Source organism: Sparassis crispa (assembly GCF_003851025.1).
Source record: "Sparassis crispa DNA, contig_000004F, whole genome shotgun sequence".
NCBI classification, from domain to species: domain Eukaryota; kingdom Fungi; phylum Basidiomycota; class Agaricomycetes; order Polyporales; family Sparassidaceae; genus Sparassis; species Sparassis crispa.
The window spans coordinates 1,722,818-1,740,460 of record NW_020939751.1 but is presented as its reverse complement, the minus strand read 5'-3'; the positions used below and the strand labels follow the sequence as shown (position 1 = coordinate 1,740,460).

Here is a 17,643-nt window from a genome sequence, read left to right as displayed (position 1 = left end):
CAGAAGTGAAGAATTATAAGTGCGTCAGACGGGAGGATGGCGTCGAGCTCCGCAAGGACAGCGACGACGAGGTCGGAGACGATGGCGACGAGGAGTGATGTGCACGTCGCCGGGTACGTTGGCGACAAGTTCGTTGACGCGCTGGTGACACGGCCATGTGATGTATGGAGGGCCAATCGTTGGCAGTGACTCCTTTTCTAAGTAATGACTGCAAAGTTCAAGCAGAAAATACTACAAGTATCTGATAGGATATCCACAACCGTAAGGCGATATGCGTCCTCAGTGCACGAACTCATAACGAGGTCTGTAAGAAACAAGGTCTACATCGCCAGTCTCTAGGTAGATTGAAACAACTGACAGCGAAACATTCGCTTACATTACACGACACGACACGAAGCAAAAAAAGGGTTGAAGTTCCAAATTCGAATCCAGTTACTGCGAGCACGACAGCACATCGTATCCCCCAATGCGAAGGACGTCCAGTAGGCCTGTCCCACAACCGAATGCCAGTGCACGCTTTGAGCGAGTCATAGAAGAGCTCGAGGCACGATGGAGCTAGGACCGGTCGAAGTGGTCAATTCCTCACACGCATAAAGTGACCTTGAGAGGGCGTATGCGATGAGTCGCCCTTCGGTAAAAGGAGTGATCAGTTGATATTGCGGAGTGTGAAGGAGGCATGTAACATATACTTACTGAATAGGGACAGCTACATTTGCTTGCGCGAAGGCGCAGCTGTGATTGCTTCCGATCGCATACGTTCGCCGTTGCCGTGATTACTGGCTCCCGATATTTTCAGCTCTGTGTCGTGGAATGCCTCCGCATCCAGTTGGGGCTGAACATCGACGGGACGCCTCAAGCCAGATAGCGTCTACCTTGCTGATATCCTCGCACGTTTCGCTGGCCTGCCATTCGCCGGTTCTCCGTCCCTATGCATCAGATCACCATCCGCCGGCTCGCGCTGGTGACGGGCCTTCCGTTTGTTCGGTGGTATCCCTGCTCGGTGCACGACCACCCTCGTCACATCCTTGGGCTTGGCTTCTGATTCATCGTACTTGTTGAAATGAGGCTTCTTGTCATTCTTGGGCAAGTATTCGTTGGCTTTGTACTGCTCCCAGTATAGCTTCCACGGTGTTGGGCCATCCCAGTTACCCTCACAGGGATTTGGAGAAACTGCCGCATCGGAGCAATCACCATTTTCGCGCGCGGAGACGGCATTTGACGCTGACGAATCCTCTTCCTCACGGGGGTGGTTGTAGTTCATCGAAGTCTCCAGCCAAACACCGAACGGCTCAGCAAACCGGGATGGGTCGACGTACTTCCGATTCTTCTTATTTTGCAATTTACCCTCGCCTGGTTCCATCGACCGGAGTTCCGTTCGGCCACTCTCATTGCGGGAGACCACCTCGCGGTTGAAAAATATTGCCTGGACTGCCTTGTCTGCATCGAGCTCATGAGGAAGCCAGTGCAGGCCACAATACAGGACAACGTAGAGCAGAGACTCCATGTCATCTTCGATGGTGTGTCGCAGCCTGCCGTTCCCTGTATCTAGACGGTGAGACATGAAAGCTTGGGTGCCCTGTGAACATGGGAGCGACGGGTTAGTGACGCATGGCAAACGAGGAATGTCATAATGCTTACGACTGTCCAGTCACTCTCGGATAGCCCATCATCTCTGATATGCGACGATAGCTCCCAGTCGATAAGGTACCCATGGCGAATGTCTTCACCGGGCTCCTTGAAAAGCAAGACATTACCTATGCTGATATCACGGTGGAACACCTTTGCCTTGACCCTTGCGTCGATGATACCTGTCGTAGAGATGGTAAATGATAAATGAAAACCAAACGATAAAACTCGAAATGTACTCACTTTCATATACATCGTAAGTTGCGTGGAGGAGCTCCTCTGTGCCCCGTATGTCTTGCAGCGGAAGGCCGACCGTGGTAAGTATCAGTCGGTAGTGAACGCGCGAGCGTACCAATATTTGGCGGTCGCTGCGGCATAACCACTCCGCCATTCGGTATCTATCAGTCTGAGTTCGTTGAAACGCTAGAGGAAGGCATAGTTAACTTTCAAATTCAATAAATTCGACGAGACGAGCTTACCTGGCGTGTTCATCAACGCGTTGCTCCTACTCCGCGTTGTCCGCTGGAAGGTGGCCATCCCAGAAAACTGCGTGGGGATATCTCCGTATAATACTTTCTCGGGTACATCTCCGTGGCACCTCACCTGAGGAATATGCCTGACGCCTGCTTTGTGAAGTTCCTCGAGAACGTCTCCTTCACATTGGTCGGTGAGTGACCATTCACGCCATGTGTCCTTGAGAAAGACGATGGCGCGATCGACGACTCCCCAGAATCCACGCATACAGCCTCTCCGCATAGAGGCGTACGTGGAGACCGGCCTGCACACCAAGCAGCGCTTGAGTTGACGCACGCCAGCTTTATCCGCCTTTTCAACGATGCTAACAGCAGCCACGTGCCCAGGATCGTAGTGCTTGTCGATGGAATTTTGGAGAATAATACGGTCGCTGTCGGAGAGGCTGTCGAGCGAGTCGTTTCTGAGGGAAAGACCCAATTGCACGCAAAGATAGTGAGAGAGCACCGTCTTGAAGCGGTACTCCTCATTTTTAGAAGCTGGCTCGACCGTCGGGTCGTAACCTCTCTCGACTGTAGATGCGTGGGCGAACCTCCAGAGGAACTCGCACAAAATCTCTGGCTTCTCATGAAGGTCGAATGCCGCTGATGCAACCAGTCCACTAGGGTCCCATCGAAGGAGTCGTGCTGAGGTTCCATGGATCGCCACGGAGAAATAATGTAGGCGGTGTTGGTTCACCAGGGCATCAGTGGCCCAGCAAACATTCCTGCCGAATTCCTGTCGCGCCTTTTGGCGTTTGGATTTGTGGACATGGCCGAGGATGCGGAGGAAGTCATGGCGGGCGCCGTCCACGCTTGGCGGAGGGTCACAGAGAAAATCTCCATGTTCGTCCTTCTGTATGTCGATGAAGAGCTCACAGTATTCTCTAGGAACGTCGTCGTCATCGCTGTTCATCCTCATGATAAGCGCGGGTTGGTCTTCTTCATCTTCGGGGTCGTTATACTGAAATACAAATCCTGGGCAGCGATTGTGGCTATTGATGGAGTGGCGCTGGGGATAAACAAACAGATAACTTAAGCGTCAGCTGAGGAAACAAGTGCGCGAGAAAATACACACCAATCCAGATGCCATGTCCCATTCGTCCAGATGGTTGAATGCGCCACACGCTGTCGGCATCCGCGCCATGTTCTTCATTGGTAGGAAGTCCAGGAATTGTGCGGTGGGCATAGGGCCGAGGATATAATCCTCAGAAGTTTTGGCGTACCACTCGTTCTCAAAGTGTGACAAACGCAGATCCTCTGGTTCATCAAGCGAAGAGTCTGCATTGGTTGCCTCCACACAGGACGAGTTGAGGTTGATTGAATGATGGTTGGGAGTCTCAGCGGGGTTCGCAGTCGTGAGAGGCATGTCGAAATAGTGTTATAAGCGGAAAAAAGCTGTTGACACAGGTGTCCGGCGGTGATTGAAAGAGAAAGCGAGAACAAATGTTGAACGCCTTGTTTTTAATGCAGCTTGGCCGGTACCACGTGACCGCGACAGACAAGAAACAACCAGCGTCGACACCTCTAAAGCGCAAACTAATGATCGTCTTGGCAACAAAAATATCTCCCTTGTCCATTACGCCACAGATCCGAGTCCCAATATCGAGAGAGCCCGTGTGCTCTCAACGAAAGCCTTGCAGCCTTATGAAATCGCCACCTGAAACGAAGAGCTTTGAAGGCCGAAGTACAGAGTTCCCATTGTTGTTCTGCTGGCGAACGTCAAGCAATTCGAGCTCAAAAGACTATCATGCAGTTGAAGTTTCACCGCAGAGACAATAGAGTGGAAATGGAGACGACGCCACAGTAGATTCCCCCCACTGACCAAGTCGTTGTGCGCGCCACCAGACAGAAGAATAGTTGCCTCGACGAAGTTGGCCGACTGGTGAAGAACTTCATACCGGCCATCTATAGAAATGCCCACTGGCTCGTCAAAGAATACTCGCGGGATTTGCTACGATATATGCGAGGTCTTGGTTCCGTAAGGTGCGTCAGCATTTGCCTTTCAAACATCTTAGCGATGACGAATGAAAATTAAGAGACTCACTACACACCGCTACCTCCTATTGCACCAGATGACCGCAGAGGAATTGCACATTCACGTCCAACACAAAATATTAGTCGATGCTTGGAGTATGAAGAAGTCTGAAAAGTTCTCGCGTTGATAAATGAATTCAAGTAGGACTCACCGCACGATCTCGCATACCGAACTTCGCACTATATGACCCAGCACGTGTAAAAATCTCCGCCCCGTAGAAAGCACGAACCATCCGATATGACGGAAAAGGCTAGCTTCCCTGCCACTTGACCATTTCGAGGGCTCACCGTTAGAATTGGACTATGAGGCCATTTCCAGTCTTAGTGGATAACAAGATAAGCTGTCGAATCACACGCAACTACAAATCATCACATGGCAAACTCTTACCAGCTGAACGAAGCGCTGTGATACAAAAGCTAGAAAGAGGGCTTCCTGATCCTCAAGTCGTGAGGTACTTCCACTCAGTGAATAGTGAGTACTGTGTCCATTAAGATATGCCGGATGAACGTAATCTGAAGCATACGATTGCTCTGATTAGCAGCTATCGAACTCGAGCGGGAGATAAGCTGTGTTCGCGTACACCGTATAACTCTGCTGTGTGAGCTGCGATCAAGAGAACGATTCACTTGGTCCGTTTGTTACATGCTGCAGAACGATGTCATTCTGCTCGTCTCGTCCAGTTGTTATATTGCTCGACTTCGAACTACGGCACTCACTGCTCGACAGCATACTGATCAGGGGAAATGTAGTCTTCATGCAAGCCCAAACAGACCCTCATATCAGAAAGTGAAGAACGCATCGCTGTATGATCCAAGTGAGTTTTTTTACCACAAATCCAGAGGATCAAATTCTATGCCTCTTCTTCTCTCTGAAGCAGCGTATATCCTCGACCTAGGATGCGTGAAACATATGGCAACCGGCAAGGATGGAGACAAGAATCCTACCGTCAAAAGTCGCGCATGTATGTCGACAGCACGAGATACAAAATACCAGCGGATTGCATCGACCGCGAGATAGCCAGCAAGGGGTAACAGATGTTTGTGGGCACTGGTGGGCGCCGGAGTGACGTGTATTTTTAGTCACGCGCACATGACTGTGACATTTCGTGTTCTAGGTACAACTATAAGACATTGGCGTACTCCATTCGTCCAAATATGTCAGCGTGCAGGATCGCGCCAATACGGAAACCACACGTACGATTACCACTCATTTGTCCATAGCCAGCGCAAAGAGTTCTTGGGACAATCTGCTTCGGCCACTGAAAATCCCCAACGCCGCAGCCGACTGCTGACACCTACTTAGCACCCGCTGTGGTAAAATTCTGCGTACGCGTCGTGCTCCTTGAAGAGCATGTAAGGCAAAAAGATGGCTGGAGGGAATGCATCCAAACATGCATGTCTGGACGCGTGGTTGGGAAATTCGCAAACGATCTATTGGAGGAAAGCACTGACCAGATGCGACTGAGGAAAATGAAGGCAAAATCAGTATACCGGAGACTGCAAATAACGTGCACTACACGCGGGTGACATAGGTGCTCAAGCATATTCTGTACAAGCGAGATGCGTACTTGATGCAATAAGTAGTGTCTATCGAGAGGGTCGCCGACTTGGCGCAGCGGCATATAGACGGACGCACTCACGCGTAGTCAGATTCTTGTCAAGTCAAAGATCCTATCGCGGTGCGGGCGCGTCGCTAAGGCATAGAGCACATTCTACCTTTTAAGACGGTGACGGTCAGAGTGTGCTCTGACTCTTGGGGGGCCAGCGAGTCGGCTGTCCGGGACGTATCTTGGGGTGCTCGAGAATCGGAGCGGAGATTCGAAGTCTTAGGGTCGGCATGAGAAAGCTCTAGGTTTAACGCAAGAAGATGAGCAGAGCAACATAGGCTGAGTAAAGCATACTGTCGGGTACGTTTCCTATTGCTGAAACGTCCGCCTGCCATGAGTTCGAATGGGAAGAGGCTGGATGGACCTGCGTACGTGTAGTCACAGATCCGTGTCTAACTGTGGAGAAGGCACTTACGGTCGATCGATGCCCAACTGCTTTAAATACGATGGCAGCCCATGGACCAATGTTGCAGGGTCCAGTGCTGGACTCAGTTTGCCTGAGTAAACAATATAGCTGGTTCGAAGGTACGGATACAGGCGTGGAGGCGGCTACAGTCCTGTCCGCAATCAGCTGCAATGACAACAACGGATCCAGACAGGTGGAACGGATTGAAGGGAATAACTGCGTGGTATATCTCGCGATGCCATTCTCAATGGTGAGTATGCCGCACTGACAGTAGGGAATAACGAGCGAAAGATTCTGGTAACATTCGTGTCAAATCCGGCCGAGCGTCAGGGCAAAATGATGCTAAATGCGGTCTGCCAGCTTTACCTTCAGATGAACTATGAGGAACTTCGAACAATCCACACTGCACGGCAACCTTGTCAGGCCTGCTGGAATACAAAGACAACACCTGCCACCTGCGGTGAAGGAAAAAATGTATACGCGACGAGACAGTTTAGTGAGAACTGGGACAGCGAGAAGATCTGACGCTGCGACTGCAAGAATCATAGTTATAACCACTGCGCAAGATAAGAGAAGGGGTGTAGCTAGGAGAAGACAAGGAGAAGACGACGCCGAGTCGGTAACGGCCTGCAATGCTGGTTCGGGAATAATCGGACCTCCGCCCCCTCCTTGACCCTGGTCATGCCTTTCATCTCGCTTGGTGGGCAGACTATAAAACCATCCCATGAAAATATGCGGACAACAATTCGTCTTTTCGTGTTGACTCAAATCCATGGCCTGTAGTACTAGACACCTCATCGAAGTAAGTCGCAAATTCAAAACCTTCCGATAATACAGGAGATTTTCCCGTGGCCTTGCACTACAGATTCTGCCCACCGCCGACGCATCATGACATGCTCCCTGCTTCTGGTGGGCCAACTCTATGCGCTCAGTGAATTCTGGCGCGTTTATTGGACATATAGTATGCTGGTCCTCGCGGCTGGGGCGCCTTCCGTTTATTCGGATAGATCCCTGATTTGTGCAGAACTGTCCTCACTGGCAACTTGACTTGAGGCTCTTCAAACTCCTCGCTGACAAGGTTCATCCTTTTATTGTGTTCGGGCATGGCCGACTTCTGTGTCTCCAAGAAATTGGTCCAGAAGTCGTAGAACGGCTGCGGGTTGACCCAGTCGGGAGGGTACTTGAAGTCCTGTTCCGAACTCTCGGTGGGACTGGATTGTCTACGGGGTGAGTTGAAGCTCATGGCCATCTCCAGCCACTGTTGGAAAGGTTGTTCGAAGTGTACGGGATCAACATACGACCGATCCTGTTTGTTCTTTAGTTTGCCTAACCCCTGCACCATCGGAACATATTCCGCGGGCAGGTCAGGACGGGACGTGTTGGGTTCTTGAAGCATGTGGTTGTGGAACATCCCTTGGTCTGCTTGTTGGGCATCCTCAATATTGCGGTGCGGCAACCAGTGCAAGCCACAGAACATCACGACATACAGTAGTGACTCCATGTCATCTGCGATTATTTGTCGCACCTTGTTCCCGGCCTCCGCAAGCAGGCGTTGCGCCATGAATGGCACGGTTCCCTAGGAGGTGCGGTCAGCGATTGGTGACGTGCTGCCGCGAATACGGCTCAGAGGTAGGGGGCTCACTAATGGCAGTTGGTTGTCTGCTTCTCCATACGCGTCCAACATCGCTGCCAGTTCCCAATCGACAAGGTACCCGCGGCGAGGCCCGTCAGAGGACTCCGTGACGAGGACGACATTAGCGAGGCTAACATCACGATGCAGCATTCTAGCTTTGTCGTGTGCATCTTTTATGGCTGTTATGCACAGATCGGCCCGTGAGTTACTGAGAGTTACACAAAATACTGTTACTAACCTTGGAACACGTCATACGTGGCATGCAGAAGCTCCTTCGTACCCGACATGGTGTGCAGAGGGTACCCAACCGTACCCAGAATAAGACGATAATGACGCCGCGAGGATACTTTAATGTCTCGACCGCCATTACATGCCCACTTCGCGGTCTGAAATCTATCCGACTGCGTGCACTGGTAGCCTAGAGATGTGTCAGTGAGTTTCAAATGGAGATCACATTGGATTGATGACCCTCACCTAAATTATTGCCCAGCGCAATGCTTCTACTTCGGGTGACTCTCTCGAAGGCAGCCTCGGTAGGCAGCCGTTCAGGAACGAGACCGTGATATTCTAAGACAGGAATATTCTGCACTCCGTTCATATGAAGGTACTCGAGAACGCCGCCCTCGGACTCTGGCTTGCTCTTCCACTCTCGCCACGAGTCCTTTAGGAAGACAATTTTTCCCTTGAATAGGCCCCAGTGTCCACGCATGCTTCCCCTCGACATTGAGGAGTTCGAAGCGATTGGCCTCGACACGATGCAGCGATGAACCCTTCCATCGTGAACAACACTGATGGCTGCTACTCGCCGTGTTTCGTAGTGGGTTTTAAGCTGCTCTGCGAGCTGTTTGCGCTGGATCTGCAGGAGCTCCGGTTCAGAAAGGGGTTGGCGTTCTTCAGCAGCAATCTGACTTTGCTCCGGAGATATGTCGCCCTCGTCCAAGGAGTCGTCTTCATCAAAATCAAAATCATCTTCATTTTCAAGTTGCTCGGCTTCGTCGACATGAATTTCGTTGCCATCTAGAGAACGATTGTCCAGCTCGTTAGCTTCTCCACCTTGTTCGTCAAAGAGTTCGTCTATGTCCCGGAGGATCTCCTCTTTGTACCCCATCTGCTGTTGAATATGGTGAGCGACAGCGGTCTTGAATAGCCGCTCTTCACGCTGTGACGCTGGCTCGACGGTCGGATCATATCCACGCTCAACTGTGGAGGCATGCGCGAATCTCCATAAGAACTCGCAGAAAGGTTCTGGCTGCTTGCGCAAGTCGAACGACTCGGAGACGACGACTCCACCCATATCCCAGCGTAACAACCTCGCCGACGTGCCGTGGATAGACACAGAAAAGACGAGGACACGATACTGTTCTGAACACGCCTTCGCTGCCCAGCGTGCATTCCGACCCAGCACCTCGCGACTCTTATCGTGCTTCTCATCTTTGGAGTTGGTAGGCTTGTAGACGAATTCGTGCGTGGCTCTGTCGGCTCCTGCAGGTGGGTCGCACAAGAAATCTCTCTGGCTCTTGCTTTCCACGTCGATGAACAGTTCGGCATCGTACAATGGACAGCCGTTGTGGATGGTCTCGGTTTCTTTGGATACACAAACAATATTGGGCCGGTCGTCGCGTTCCCTCACGGGCGAGTAGCGAAACTCAAAACCAGGACATCGGTCGACATCTGCGAGAACTCTGGCCTACAATACGAGACTTTCCAGATCATACACAAATACAGCGCTTGAATGTCACGCACCAATTCAAATGCTACATTAACTCCAGGTTCTGTAGGCAGGCCGCCAAAGGCGCTATACGGAATCGGCATCCGTGCCCTGTTCTTTTCAGGCAAGAAGTCGAGGAACTGAGCGATAGGCATGGGACCGACGATGTATCCCTTGGCGAGCTCTGCCTGCTTCTTGTTCTTCTCTTTCAGTGGTCGCGCCACATAGTCGACGTACTTGTCTTCGGAACTTGAAGTGTCAGACTGTGCCCTTGAATGGGAAGTTTCTGAGTGAGACTTGGGTTTATTGCGCTGCGAGAGCGGCGAAGAGAGATTGGACATGAGCGAGAAGTGGGACATGTTTGTTGAGTGTTGAAGCTTGAAGAACGTTGACAAACGTGAAAGTTGTACCTTCCGCGCATTAAATGGCTGGTTATTCTGCGCCACAGCCTGGTGCACGTGATCGCGTTGGGAACAATAGTCGTGTTCAACCTCTTGTTTTATCATGACTACTGTCGCCAGGGCCAGTTACCTGGGTTGTCTCGAGCTAGCATATCAAGGAAATCATTGTGAGGGGTTAATATCAGAGCATTTGCTGGCTCAGAGAGGTCGAACAGTAACATTCCTGCCGTCTTGAGGGAAAACCTTCGTCGCAGAATATGGTGTCGCGAATTGTCACTGTCACCGATCCAATTTTTGCCCATACGAACCTCTACTTAGGACGATGCCATCGTCGATCATCACCAGCATCTTCATCATGGCCCTTTGGCTGCCAGCGCGGAACTCCGGGGAAGTTATTGCCTTTGCCGCGCTCTGTGGCCTACTTACTTACTATTTACAGGTCCATTGTAACCCTACCGCAGGGTTACAAACTACCGCCCGCTGTTGATATCTTGACTCGCGCCTTCATTGGAGCTTCAGATCTCTCCGTACGCTCTCAACGAAGATTAAATAAGCCCGAGCCAAGCCCGAGCCAAGCCCAAGCCCTACGGTCAGGCCTGGCTTGAGGTTTGACGAAGCCTGCTAAAGCCAAGCCAAAGCCAGGGCTTTCAGGCCAAGCCAGGCCCTCAACAACACTACCTCGGAGACTACACGACGGGGCCTACAGTACTAGCCGACACTAGCCGGTTCTCCTGTAGAAACGGCCTTTCTACAGAGTGCTATATACTGTACTGATATGACCTTAGGTTCACGACATGTCCTCTTCTCTCAGTTCACAGTTCACAGACCTCATGCGACGCGGGCGCTAGATGAACATTTGCTATATATGGGATTTTAGCGCCCATGAACACATTTTCCCTGTGCCTTGTGACGTGTGACAAGCGCCCAAAACGGTTCAGTTCACTGGTCCTGTGACGCGTGACTGAACCTAAGGTCATATCAGTACAGTAATTAGGGACATTGCTACAGGCCTCTCGGGCCTACGCAAGCTACATAGCACTACCTACTTACTAAGGCCCTGTTCGGGATCCCGATAATCATTATAGAGCCGCTCTAGCAATGTCCCAAAACAGCGCAGAGATTATCGCACACCTGTCATGTGATGAAAAGACCGTTGGCCCAGAGCCTCTAACCCTAGCTTAGGTGCCCGAGCCTCAACCGAGCCCTGACCGACATCTTCATTGGGAAGGGGCGTGATTTGCCGAGCAACCGATTGGCTAATTCCACATCAGTCTCGGTCTGTCGTGACCAGTCTCGACTTTAACACGTGAGCGGCAAATCCCCGGCAACATGGGATCTCATCTTATCTGTAGCCATATTGGGCATTCTGGAGTCCATTTAACTTTTGGCAGGCAGAGGATTCTACAGCAGGGATGGCAGTGACGGGGTCTGACCCCGTCAAGCCAGAGGTCATGACCCGTCCGACCCCGAAAGGTCAAAAAGGTCAAGGGTCACCGCGTGACCGACGCGCGCGCACAACTCAATGGCACGCAACATATATTTCGTACGAAACTGGTTCATTCGTAGAATAGATCTTGTCGTCTCGAAAAAGTAGACAAAATTAGCTTGAATCCCGTCACCTACAAATTGTCATGGTGGGCTATCTTGATATATTATACAACCCGTTCTCCGAGTCATTCAAGGGCTACATATCGTCCTTCCAACCTCTCATAGGACTGATTTTGTAGTCTGGCTTTGGGAGACTAAGGGCTACAGGACTGTTTATGCTACTCCTCAAATTCCTCTGAAGGTCATGTGTCCGGGAGACTTGCATCCATGACAGCATCCAGCCCCAGGGCCTGCATGCATATCTCATGAAGTTTCATAGCCATACAGCAGACACACCACATCCTTGGATTGACTACTTGTTCATCCAGTTTTGGCCTTCTTTAGAAACCCTTCCGGACTGGGTGGGGGACATACCAGAAAGCATGCACATAGTGCCAGAGGGAAGGAATAAATATATGTTGTGCTACACAGTAAGTTAGACACTGCATCGCCAGTGTTAAGCACCAAGCGTTTAGTTGCTGCCGAAGCTGCCGAGCCGTGTCAGTCACGCCTTGACGCGCTGACCTCCGTGACCCTGGGGGTCGGACCCCGTCAAGGTCACTGACCCCGTCAAAGGTCAAGGGGTCGAGCGTGACCTTGCCATCCCTGTTCTACAGCGGCCGGATTATCGGGATCCCGAACAGGGCCTTAGGTATTGTCCTTTCTCTAGAATCAGAATCCAAGGGTGTAAGACATCACGCTCACGTGATCACGCGTCTCAAGACGTGTCAGACTCAGTGCAACACAGCTCGAATCGCGTTTCCGGCAGTCAGATCATCTAACTCCGCCATTTTGATCCTAAAATACATTTTTCCAAACACTACATACACAGAAAACCCTTGCTCCTAGATTGTCGCCGTCCCAGGTGTGCGCAGCTCTAGCCGACGACAGGCAGCCCGAGGTGCGGCGCGAGCCGCTCACGAATGAAGTCCTCGACAGAGTGCAATTCCACGCCGAGCGCGAGGACGTTCTCGTCCGGGATCTCCTTCCCGCCATACATGCCCATCTCATTGTACAGCCGGAACATGATGTCGCGGTCCGGCACCCCCGTCGTCGCCAGCGTCACGTACGCCGCGCGCTTGCCCGTCACTGTGCCACGCCGTCAGCGGATGCGAGAGGCGGGGCGGGATGGGAAAGGCGGAGCACGCACCCTTGGTCACTGCGGCGACGATCTCCCTCGGCGACACCCGGGCGTTGCTCACGTACAGGTACTCGTGGTGCAGCTCCGGCCGCGCCTCGTACTGGTCCAGCACCGCCTTCGTCACCCCCGCGAGGTCCTTCTCCACATACAGCATCGCGACTGTTATCCACATTGCCGCAGACACGACGAGAGGGCACGTTAAATTCGGCACCGCAACGAGCGTCACAACCCCACGTCAATTCAGCCACCCGGAGCACTGGGAGAGGGGGACGCACGCTTCGTGTCCTCCTTGACCACCGGCTGGTGGAACTCCACCACGTCCGCCTCGGGGTCGTACTGCATGTGCGCACGGTACACCATGTTTTCGTAGAAGTTGCCCGTGTACAGGAACGTCGCCGGGAGGCCCGTCTCCCGGATGTACTCGTCCACCTGGCACTTCCCTGCACAGAGCACGTCAGCAGCCGCACCAGTTGCACCAGCTGCGCCCACGCACCCTCGTAGATCCTCGAGACGAGCCGCCCGCCGGAAATTTTGCGCGAGCTCGGGAGAGTGCTCCACACGAAGCACGCGACGCCCGCCGCGAGAGCGGCGTCGACGAGATTTCTACCCTGTTGCTCCTCGCTCCCGGGGTCGTCCTTGATTTTCTGCACCGAAAGATCAGTAATGGCTTACGCGGAAGAGCGGTAGAAGAGGGAATCCGTCCATCGCTGCTTAAGAGCACACTGCGCCGCCGACCTCTTACAACTGAAGGGCATTATCCCCAAACAGGCGGTCGGCGATCTGCTTTTTCCCTACATGTCGCAGAAACGAGACCTCTGTTTGAACCTCACAAAAATACGGCGCTTCTCCACTTTTAAATAGACATCCCACTGCCAGTTTCCGGAGGTTCACCCGTTGCAGCCATTACCACGGCCTATGATTGGCGCGGCGAGGTATCAAAGTTCAATCTGCGACACGCCTGTTGGTAGATTGATTGCACCGCGAGCATGCGGCGGTCCAATTTCGCATGGGGGCGCGGCACTGCTGAAGTGACTTTGCAATCTCGTTCGCCCAAGCCTCCGACGCGCCACCATGCTGCTCAAGGTAGAGCATAATACGTCCCCACACATAAGATACGAAGGTTGGCACAATCGCGAACTACCCTGGCAGCCCAATGCAAGCCCTCTCTGAGAGGCAGCCGAGTAGATACCACCCACTGCGACTGCGAGAGGATGGCTTTAGGCGGGCTCGGGCAGCCGTAATTATTGCGCAAATAGACACGGAGATATGGTAGCTCGCCGCGCCCAGCACCAACCAGTACTCTACGCGCGGGAGACAAAAGGAGTTTCACGGCAAGGAATAAACGTGTCGCATGCTTTGTAGCCGGTCAAACCACAGGAAATGAACACTCACCGGATCGTAGAAATTTGTCACGCCGAACACGCCCCAGCATCCCTCGAGCGCTGGCCGGATGGTCTCTGGTAGAACGAGGTCGGCCTGTACGACCTCCGCGCCTAGGGCGGCGAGGGCCGTTGCCGCGGAAGATGATGGGTCGCGTGTGAGGGCGCGCACTTTGTACTGTTCGGGGTACTTTAGGAGAAGCCTGGCTACGGAGCCGCCTGAAGCGGGAGATCAGCATGCAAACTATAACTGACGCATGTACTGCAAGAGAGACCTTGGTTCCCAGTGGCACCGGTGACAGCGATGAGCTTTGGCATTGCGGCAGGTGAGCAGATGGTGGCGGAAGATAACGAAGGGAGCTAGCTGGACAGGAGAGATGGAATTATATACGTGACGCAACGCTAGCTACAAGAGCCATACCGAACCACGGGGTGAACGAGCATCTTGCAGCCAAGCTGACCACGTCGCAGGGGCAGAAGTACGCAGAAGAGGGACAGCTGACCACTTGTTTGTCAGAGTAGAGGCCGCCGTTGGACTGCTGTGTCAAGCCAGCGTCAGGCAGGAGTGAATGAAGACGAGGAGAACGCCGCCACCGAGAGTGGTACGGAGATCGGATCGGGCCCACCCCGATATGGGCACCTTCCTCCCACGCTCTCTCACGCCCTCTCACGGACTCTCACCGAGCACTCCGCCCTCCACGAACCGCGAGCTTAGCGAGTGGAGTCCGCCTGCCTGCCGACAACGGTGACCAGCCTTCCGAAGTCCTACGTACCGGCGGTTTCCCACATCTTCCCAGCTAGTTTCACCCCGTTCTTCGCGGGGCGTCTGCGTCGTGCCAACGGGAACTTGTGCGACGTTGAGGGACTCTCCATGGGTAATCACCCGCGCGTCTTCGCGTGCCAGGATGACTATGCTCCTCCTCGCGCTCGTCACAATCGATAATCAAGATGACGCGATTCCCTTCTGCATCTATAAAGCGGCGTACTGTCCAACTCTATCCTATCGCAGCATCCTGCACTTTACCACCATCAGCCCACTCGCACTCGCGCTTGCACCTGCATTATTGTCTCATCGCACGCAACGATGGTCCTGAAACTGCACGGCTTCACCCTTAGCACCTGCACACGTCGCGTCGCGATGGTGCTCAAAGAGAAAAATGTGCCTTACGAGCTCGTCCCCGTCGACCTCTCCAAAGGCGAACACAAGGCTGCCGCGTACACCGCCGTGCAGCCTTTCGGCCAGGTGCCGTACATCGTCGAAGACGACGGCTTCACCCTCTATGAGTCTCGCGCCATCGCCCGCTACGTCGCGGTCAAGTACGCTGCTCAGGGCGAGAAGGTCCTCCCGCCGCTCACCGACGTGCACGCCTTCGCGAAGTTCGAGCAGGCCGCGAGCATCGAGCTGACGAACTTTGACCCTTTTGCTAGTGGGATCGCCGCGGAGCGCGTGTTCAAGCCGTAAGTGCTCTTCTCTTACCACCCGCCGCGCGAGCGAACTGCTGCTGACCCTCTTCCCACAGGCGCAGGGGCGGCGTCACTGACGAGAAACTCGTCGCGGGCTACGTCGCGTCGCTCAAGCTCAAGCTCGACGCATACGACGTCATCCTTTCCAAGTCGAAGTACCTCGCAGGCGACGTGAGTCTTCCGCCCTCTTCTCTTTTTTGGCACTTTTGACCCGCGGCTGACTTTCCAGGAGCTCACGCTCGCGGACCTCTTCCACATTCCTTACGGCGCTACGCTCAAGCTCGCGGGTGTTGACGTCCTCGAGGACCCGAGCCGGCCGAATGTCGTTAGGTGCGCCTCTTTCCCACGCCTCTCAAGCCTTTCGTGAATGCGCTGACATTTGTGTCCAGGTGGTGGAAGGAAATTAGTTCCCGCCCGTCCTGGCTCGCCGTCAAGGACGGCGCATAAGCGCCGCGGTGCGCGAATGAGTGTGGTAGATCGTAGGTCGTGTACAACTGTATTATATCCCCGTCATCTGCAAAAGCTTGACCTCAAAGAGACGTCCGCTATGACTCAAGAGCACTCTAGTACTCTTTATTAAATGATTAATTAGCCTCGGGCGCGGGCCAGCCTGTGTTGCGCGGCTGTTAATTCCTGCTAGTAGTCGCGCTGCGTGTTGTGGATTGTGAGTCCTCGGGCCTGATATCCAGAGCGGGCCGCATATTAAAAGGTGTTATCAAGTGGTCAAGATCTCTCCGAAGTCCTCTGAGAGGACCTCAAGCTGGGTCGGCAGTGATTACGGAGGTAGTCAGCTTGGACAGCTAACGATTTTCAGGCTCACACCTCCCGCGACGGAAATTATAGATGAATTATCGCATTCCACGCAAGCGCACAGCTAGCCTTTATGTGAATACCCGCAGTTTCCGGCGTAGGGCTGAAGCCTGAAGCGCCTAGTGTACGTGCCCGGAGACGTGTGCGGCCTTGCTGTTTTGCCAGGCGTCGTAGCGGTTTGCCCAGGTGTACGTGCCGTAGCCTGCGTGTCAAGGGCACAGTTAACGCGCGAGGGAAGCAGAAGGTGTGGATCGGATAGGTAAATGTGAGCGCACGCGGCCGAGATGCAAAAACGGAAGAGACGGGCGGAGTGAGCGCGGGCGACAGCGGGAAAAGGTGGGACACACCGATGAGGGCGGGCACGATCCAGTAAGGCACCTGCCCCGAGAGACGGCGGTACCCGTTGAACAGCCAGCTGCGGAACATGTGGTGCGTCGCGCGCTGCCGGAATGGCGACACGGCTGTGTTCGTGGGACGCAGAGGTGCAGCGAATAAGTGACACGGTCAGGATGCGCTCGAGGACGAAGACGGGGAACGCACAATACTGAACGACGCCCTTCATCTTGAGCCCTTCCGTAGAACCCCACCACTCATTCTGCATATGCGAAGAGATATGTCAGCATCTCTATCGCACCTCCGCCATCCTTTCCAATGCATTTAGAGGAGGGAAGATGGACACGCTTCACTCACCCAGGTCTTCGCTGCACGCCCGACGTGCCGTCAGACAAGAGCGCAAAAATATGAGAAAAAATGGACGCACGACCGGGCATGTCGGAGAAACGCGCTTCGGTGGGCCTCATCGTGCTAAATTACCTGGCGAACTAGTATGTAGTGTTTTCTATGCTCGGGAGGACGTGCAACAAAAGTTGGACCGCGGTGACGATCCGAGTGCTCACGAAGCACAAACACACACAAACACACTCCCACCACGTCCAGACTCCAAGTCCGACTCCAAGGCCTCTTCTCTACACTCATTTTGAAGGTGCGTCTGCTGCGACAGCTCTGATGTATTTTACGGTGGATGTTGATACTGACGGTGCAAACAGATGATTTCACACAACGACCTGTACAATCTCGCGAACACACTCGGCGCGCTCGCTATGGTCACCGTTGTCGCGTATCACGTCGTCGCGGTCAATGCTCGCCACTTGCAGGAGCAGGCACTGCACGCGGATAAGACGCAATAAACTTTACAGGGAAAATGGGCGGAATTGGGACGGGGTGAGTACTGGTCGAGTAGATTGGAACTGTGCATGGCTTTGCGCGAGCTGACCGATTTGACGACACGTGTAGGTTTGGCGATACGTGTAGGTTCCGTAGATTCGCTGCGTATTC

The 17,643-nt window shown here is 53.4% G+C and overlaps 5 protein-coding genes across 5 annotated transcripts; 1 reads left to right on the top strand and 4 right to left on the bottom strand.

Annotated features, from left to right (window-relative positions):
• Positions 1–868: 868 nt before the first annotated feature.
• On the bottom strand, positions 869–3,504 carry SCP_0506090 (predicted protein; the record flags this gene model as incomplete). The annotated part of the gene is made up of 6 exons (XM_027758666.1): positions 869–1,576; positions 1,639–1,808; positions 1,870–2,049; positions 2,106–2,172; positions 2,230–3,147; positions 3,214–3,504. 6 exons carry the CDS (start codon positions 3,502–3,504, stop codon positions 869–871), a joined length of 2,334 nt encoding a protein of 777 aa, XP_027614467.1.
• A 3,609-nt stretch (positions 3,505–7,113) lies between these two features.
• Positions 7,114–9,867, bottom strand: SCP_0506080 (hypothetical protein; the record flags this gene model as incomplete). Its single annotated transcript, XM_027758665.1, has 5 exons — positions 7,114–7,761; positions 7,828–7,997; positions 8,057–8,236; positions 8,293–9,505; positions 9,562–9,867. The coding sequence occupies 5 exons, from the start codon at positions 9,865–9,867 to the stop codon at positions 7,114–7,116; spliced, it is 2,517 nt and encodes an 838-aa protein (XP_027614466.1).
• Positions 9,868–12,391: 2,524 nt separating this feature from the next.
• SCP_0506070 (NAD(P)-binding protein) lies at positions 12,392–14,352 on the bottom strand (the record flags this gene model as incomplete). The annotated part of the gene is made up of 6 exons (XM_027758664.1): positions 12,392–12,603; positions 12,665–12,814; positions 12,931–13,095; positions 13,149–13,299; positions 14,048–14,253; positions 14,310–14,352. The coding sequence occupies 6 exons, from the start codon at positions 14,350–14,352 to the stop codon at positions 12,392–12,394; spliced, it is 927 nt and encodes a 308-aa protein (XP_027614465.1).
• Positions 14,353–15,118: 766 nt separating this feature from the next.
• Positions 15,119–15,945, top strand: SCP_0506060 (Glutathione S-transferase hmp2; the record flags this gene model as incomplete). The annotated part of the gene is made up of 4 exons (XM_027758663.1): positions 15,119–15,492; positions 15,555–15,669; positions 15,728–15,828; positions 15,888–15,945. 4 exons carry the CDS (start codon positions 15,119–15,121, stop codon positions 15,943–15,945), a joined length of 648 nt encoding a protein of 215 aa, XP_027614464.1.
• A 482-nt stretch (positions 15,946–16,427) lies between these two features.
• On the bottom strand, positions 16,428–17,078 carry SCP_0506050 (Cytochrome b-c1 complex subunit 8; the record flags this gene model as incomplete). Its single annotated transcript, XM_027758662.1, has 5 exons — positions 16,428–16,510; positions 16,656–16,769; positions 16,849–16,903; positions 16,999–17,009; positions 17,069–17,078. The coding sequence occupies 5 exons, from the start codon at positions 17,076–17,078 to the stop codon at positions 16,428–16,430; spliced, it is 273 nt and encodes a 90-aa protein (XP_027614463.1).
• Positions 17,079–17,643: the final 565 nt, after the last annotated feature.